Source organism: Archocentrus centrarchus, chromosome 22 (genome assembly GCF_007364275.1).
Source record: "Archocentrus centrarchus isolate MPI-CPG fArcCen1 chromosome 22, fArcCen1, whole genome shotgun sequence".
NCBI classification, from domain to species: domain Eukaryota; kingdom Metazoa; phylum Chordata; class Actinopteri; order Cichliformes; family Cichlidae; genus Archocentrus; species Archocentrus centrarchus.
In genome coordinates, this window is record NC_044367.1 from 19720696 (window position 1) to 19727241 (window position 6546).

Below are 6546 nucleotides of genomic sequence, written 5' to 3' on the forward strand. Positions count from 1 at the left end.
TTTCTTGCATTTAAAAAAGTTGTAAACAATTTATTTCATTCGGATAAAAGATTGAAAAAGAGAAATGTCCTAAAGCTTTCAAAAGCATTTGCAGTAGATATGGGAAAAGGCCCAGTAAAAAAAGTAGTAATTAGTAGTTAATTAGTTCATTTGAGGTACTTATTTCATTCATTCATGAAACATACATTTGTTATGATTTTTTTATTTTTATTTTTTATTTAAAAATCCGGTGTTGTGTGTGTGTGTGTGTGTGTGTGTGTGTGTGTGTGTGCGCGCGCGCGCGCGTGCGTGCGTGCGTGCGTGCCCGCATGCGTGTGTGCAGCCTCGTCAAGCGCATACACAGATGACTGCACTCGAACCAATCAGTGTACAGTATTCTGCAGCTCGTCGAACAGCAATGGCGGAAACAATGAAGCTAAGTAAAAATCATGCTCCTCCCAGTGCTTCCAGTAAAATGTCCAGCTACAGAGACTGCATGGACACGTTACTGCAGCTGTTAGCAGTCTTCGGAAAAGAGGTTTGTTTGGGTTGTTCAAACTGCCTGGTTCCGGATATCGGTCCTTTAAGTCCGGGTTGTTAGCTGGCTGCATGCTAATGTTTTTAGCAATGTGGTGCGTTAGCAGGGCGGCTTAGCCGACCCACACTTCATTCATTGTCACTCACCCAGCGTTCAGACGACAATCAGGTTGTAGCAAAGTAACGATGTTTGCGGTTCTGCTAGCTTTAAATTGTTAAATGTTATTTTTAAACACTTGTGTTTTAATTAGACATCAGTTTAAGCAAAATCTTAGTTTTGCGTCGTTATCCCCCGCCCTGGCTCTTTTCTAGCTCATGTTGTATTGAATAAAACTCTAAATAAACCTCTCTATTATTCCATACATGTAGTAAGGGATCTCGGGTGCTGGCGTTTGTGTGGTAAAGCAGAAATCAAATATGCAATGGGTAAAAAAAGTAAAAACATCGTGAGCATTAGCACTGTTCATACCGTAACATGGATATATCTCAGCAATAAGTTAGTTATTTTTCATAGGCTGGGATTATCTTATTTTTACTTAACACCATTGCAAAACAGCTGAAAACTAGGGGGGAAATTATACTTAATACTACATTAAAATGAAGCTGGTACCAGTAAAGGGTTTTTCCTGAACCATAACTAATCAAATTTGCCTTTGTTAATTATGTAAATAGCTGATATATTTTCATGTCATTGACTAATCAATAGTAACATACATATATGTGATAAATCTGTATATTCTTTTGATAGCATGCGATTGTATGTTAAATGTTGATTTATGCTAATGTTCACACTTTGTCTTGAAATTAAGCTGAAATTAGGGGATGCTGCTTTGAAAATAGATGTCAACCCCAGCGCTGTGAATCTTCCATCATCTCCACCTACTCATGTTTACAGCTGTTTAAAAGGACATATCACTAAACTACAGGTAAATACAACAGAGGCTTTTCAAGAGTTTATATAATACTGACATTGGTTATAAGGCACCTTTTAATTGTGTTATTGTTAAAAGTAAAAAAGGGGTTAGAATTAATTACATGAATTTTAAATTGTGATAGTGCATCATAAACCATGTTTTTCTTTTTGATTATCATGAGCTTTAAATAATTGCATTTAATATTCTTCTTTCTGGCCCACTGTTTAAATAGGCTCTTTCAGAAAGCCTACAGGCATTGGTGGATGCTGAGGGTGATAGATCCTCTTTAAAGAACACATCAGAAGATGTTGTCACGTCATCTTCAGGCAGAACACAAGCGGCTACACAGTCTGAGCACCATTCACACAGCTCGGGGGCTGCGGAGAGCAAGACGGCGGCTGATGACGTCATGATTCAGATCAGAGCCGGGAAGTCAGAGGTTGGTCTCTGTCAGCAGATCTGTCAGCTGTTCTGGCAGTGAAATTTTAGAGCCCTCTTTACACTCTGTCAAGCAAATGAATAATCATAAGTAATTGCTCCAGAGAATGTGCACATGACGTGCCGCAGCAAAGCAAATGCTTCATGGAGAACTGATAAGCTGGGTTCGGCAGAGAATAAGGGGTCCTTTAGTGCTGCGGTGGGGTAGAACAGACCACATTGCTGGAGGGTTTTGAGAGAGGGCCAGGTCCTTGATGGATTATGAAGTGGATGCTCATTACTCTGAGATTGCATGTGGATGAAGGACAAGAGGCCCCATTCTGTTGTGCATTTATTTTGGTAGCCAAGCAAACAGTATTCATATTTCATCATGTGATGGTGGCAAGCAGTTCAACTTTTTTGGCTACCTGGAATTTTATGAAATGTAAATTGCCGCACCCTATTTATCCCAGATCATTACCATTAAATAGGCAAAAACATAGCATTCTTGACACCTCATCAGTCCATTGTATCTTATTATGTTGTCTTCATTGTAACCCTAGATTGAGCGAAGAATATCTGCATTTATGGAACGCAAGCAGATGGAGATCAATGAAAACAATGTACGCGAGTTTTGCAACGTGATCGACTGCAATCAGGGTGAGAATGGGAGAGAGGTGGGGGGCAGGGTGGAGAGGGTGCCTGCACACAGATTGCCAATGTTTGGGAGAGAGCTGATTTCCACAGGCGAGAGGTCAGGCTGAACTGCTCCAAGAGTGGGGCTGAAGTAGCTAACACACTCGGCCTCAAAACACAACCCGCTTAGTCCAGAAAAACACGAGACAGAAGAACCTTTTTTAAATTCAAAGCCTGTGTGAGACAGCAGTAACAGAAATCAGGAGTAGTTGTTATTCAGGTGTGATATACATATACAGCTTTTGGTAATCATGTTTAATTGCATTTGGTAATTCTAATTGCAATTTATATTAAATGTGATCATCTGTAGAAAACAGCTGTGCCAGAACAGATGCAGTATTCACTCCGTACCCAGGATTTAAAAGCCACGTAAAAGGTAAGAAAATGTCACAATTCTTAACAGCTTAATTTTTTAACCATCATTTGTGTAATTAACAAAAACACGTTGTTTACTAGACTCTGGTTAAAACCAAGTTGTGTCTTCTGTCTTTGTTCCTTGGCTGGGCAGTCACACGGGTGGTAAACACTTACGGACCACAGACCCGTAGTGGGGGAGACCAAGGAGAGGCTGGGGAGCAACAGAGGGGGCTAGTGATGAGAGACTGTGGAAATGCAGCCATAGAGGAACGACTTAACAACATCGAGGCTCACCTGAAACTTCCAGCAGGTGAGAGACAGGAAGTTCTTGCAATATTCAAATACTTTTTTGTCTTGTATGTAACTTTATATATTATATGTAACTCAGAAATTAAATGATACCTCTTATTGGCGTTGTATTGTTTACTTATGTAAGCCTTTGGTAGATTCTTTGTTTTAGCTACGTGACACATGATTTATTTTCTCTAAACCAGTATTTATTATCAATCCTTCTTCTTTTGTTTAACTTGTTTTCTTTTAATCTCCCCACTCTAAATTTGAAGTTTTGTGCAATTATAAATTTTCAAACTGTTCAACAAGTGTTTCGCTCGTCAGTGGGTCCAGTCCCATTGAGTGTCTACCACAGACTCAAGAAGCTGGAGGATCGAATCCTCGAGTTGGAGGGACTCTCGCCTGAGTACTTTCAATCCTCAGTAAGTCCTTTGGCTTAAAAATACAAACACAGATATACAAAATGTGATAATAATTATTTATTACACAGGTCGTACATGTTTGGAAAAGGAACTTTAATTTTTTTTTAAGGTGCTGATTGTATTCAACGAGCAATGTTTGCATTTCACAACATTTTTATGTTTTCCTTCTGAGTTATTTAAGCATTTCTTCAGTCGAGCAGGTTTCTCCAGAATCTGCTCTGCATTATACTGTTGTTACCACACATCTTAGAAATACTATAAGTTTCTGCGTGATTCCTGCCTCTCTGTTTTAGCCAGTTCATTTCCAGCTATTGGCGATTGCCAGCCTGTCTCCTCCAATTCAAACAGTAAGCAGGTGCTGCATTTCACCTGAGGAGTTTGACTGAAAGAAACTAAACACATACCTCCCTGTTCACACAAAAGCCTCTCTGGACCCTCGTGAGCCTGAAGTTTACAAGCATGTTAATGTGGCGCATATAATTCGTGTATCCTGCTCTGATTCCATGTTTTTTGTTTTTGTTTTGTTTGGTTTGGGTTGTTATGTGTTGTCAGTGTTTTTTGTTCTTTTTTTTTTTCCAAATCATAATAATCATAAAGAATTTGGAAATTGCTGAACATGACAGTCGGCTCCTTCTCCATCTTCTTTTGAAGTGCTTTTATGTTGTCGAGTTGTAACTGAAAACAACTTTGCTTCTATTTCCAAATGGAATTGCAACTAGTTTGCACTTCTTAATGACTTTTGAGTATTGAGGCTCTGGATGTTATCAGGATGCTAGTTTGAGGTTCAGTTCACAACCGATGGCACGCTTTTTTGTATCAGAGAAAGACAAAGATACACACTGTATTGGTGAGAAGGCTTTCAAGAGTATTTTTAGTTTGTCCATCTCACACACTGTCAGCTCAGATGTGTATGATGCCTAAATTGGCATGGAGAGTATTGGTTTGCTGTAGGAAAAATCATTTCAGAGTGAAATCTACTTACTGAAAGGAGTTGTGGGTTATGAGAATGAAATTTCCTCTGGTATGCCTTGATACTTCAACACGTTTCACTCCTCAAGTAACACTTAAGCTGATTTAAATCAGAAATGCATTGCCTTTGGTTAGAATTACGTTAATGTTTAGTTGAGGGCGGATGACAAATTTCAGAATTGACAACTTTTCATTGCTTTTAAGAGAAGTGCTGACTCAAAAGATGACAGTAGGTAATTTAGTGGACTTCCTATTCAACCTGTCAGACATCAGCAGAATCACACAGACTTTGATTTCCCAAGCTGAAGGAGTCTGTCCAGTGTGTTAGTTATCTAAGTGTACTTGAGATGCTGCATGTCTCTTCATCCTGGTATTTCTCAGCACAGCATGCTGCTTCTGTGAGTATGCTGCTCTCCATCTGCTTTTGACTCACTGCATGTTTGTGTGAGCCGAGCAAGAGATGTTGAGTGTCTTTGAATAAACTGATGAGGATGGGGGTCTTTTATATTCGAAGTTCGCCCCCACTCCTCCACCCCAGACCTTTTTTATTTTTTCTTTCTGAAAAGCTGTACACAGTTGGACCACGATTTCAGGAACAGCATTTTAATACTTAACATTTATGGAGGCTTGTTAACAAAATTAGAGAGCAACTTGAAAATAAACAATTCGACCATGTTTTAAAGTTAAATTTGAAGGTACAGCAGCTCACAAAGTCTTACACACATGAAGTCTTCTATTCAGTTTTGATCAAGGTTACCGCCTTTATCTGTCTCCCCATGTTTTCTGTCTAACTATTGTCAAAACGTCCAATAAAGTCACAAAAAAGGGTTTTAGATTAAAATTGAGTTTTTCCTAATCTTCAGCTTTGTGCATTCCTCTTTTCTGCTGCACTGTATCCCTATCAGGATAATACTTGAGAGAGTAAAGTAGGAAGGAGAACAGATGAGCACCTCAGTATGCTTCTCAATGCTCAAGCCATGTTTAAAAATTGCCCTAATTAAGAAGGTCTTATGTGTACTCATGTGCTTGTTTTGTAGAGTCACCTGCACAAGCGACAAAAGACATCCCCTGCTCAGTCCTGCAGCCTGACAGAGCTGGATGAGAAGATAAGCGCAGTGAAAGCGGCTCTGCTGAAGAGGGCGACTGAGTTTGGGCCTGGATATGGAACAGATTGTTCATTGTGATACATACATAAGCACAAATAGTCCCAATTCATCTGCTCAAGCATTCACCTTGTATCATCATTCTTTTTCTCCAGCTCTCAGCAACGTTTTAGCATCATTTTCACATTATTACAAGAATCTCCCAAAAAAATATACTACTGTAAACTGTTTTCAGGTTAAATGAAATATTATTCTTCTGTAAATAAAGCTATATTTTACTCCATGAAAACTTTGACTTGTCCTTTAATCATGACTTTAATATATTAATTTTTAAATGTAATGTACTGTATAATCTAAATGCAATTAGTCACTTTAATTGGTAGAAATTAATAGTGCTGATAGATTTTTTCTGTTAATCATTTGGTTTATAAAATGTAAGCAAATGTCCAAATCCTTTCAAATATCCTGTTTCATCTGATCAGCGTAGTATCAAGCCTTAAAAGACTTTACATAAAAAGCTGCAGTCAGTGCGTATTTTTTTATAATTTAATGAATTATCAGTAGTTTCAAATTTCAGCTCAAATAGATAACACAACAAACTGAACCACTCCTTTAAATTCAACTTTGTATAATACATTTATATTGGATCTTTGACATTTTCATTTTCACACCCTAATGACAGGAAGGCAAGTGTGTGCGTTTGTTTATGTCAGTGTGTGTGTGTGTAGCGGAGATGAATCAGAGAGAGGAGGGAGAGTGCACCTGATTTATCTGCCTGACTGCTGTGTGACGATGATCACCCCTAATGGTTGTCATTATAACAAATGACCTGATTACTGCATCTCTGTTTGGGAAACATAT

At 38.6% G+C, this 6546-nt stretch overlaps 1 protein-coding gene across 1 annotated transcript; it reads left to right on the plus strand.

Annotated features, from left to right (window-relative positions):
* The first annotated feature begins 377 nt into the window (after nt 1-377).
* mbip (MAP3K12 binding inhibitory protein 1) lies at nt 378-5963 on the plus strand. The gene is made up of 8 exons (XM_030718910.1): nt 378-517; nt 1326-1442; nt 1663-1869; nt 2411-2507; nt 2854-2919; nt 3052-3210; nt 3516-3613; nt 5620-5963. Exons 1-8 carry the CDS (start codon nt 398-400, stop codon nt 5764-5766), a joined length of 1011 nt encoding a protein of 336 aa, XP_030574770.1. The 5' UTR covers nt 378-397; the 3' UTR covers nt 5767-5963.
* The last annotated feature ends 583 nt before the right edge of the window (nt 5964-6546 follow it).

Bases quoted from the DNA above. Each gene is read 5' to 3' on its own strand.
- mbip (XM_030718910.1), top strand. From the start codon at position 398: ATGGCGGAAACAATGAAGCTAAGTAAAAATCATGCTCCTCCCAGTGCT. The intron at 1,870-2,410 runs GTTGGTCTCTGT...TTGTAACCCTAG, and splicing joins TCAGAGCCGGGAAGTCAGAG to ATTGAGCGAAGAATATCTGC. The intron at 3,614-5,619 runs GTAAGTCCTTTG...CTTGTTTTGTAG, and splicing joins CTGAGTACTTTCAATCCTCA to AGTCACCTGCACAAGCGACA.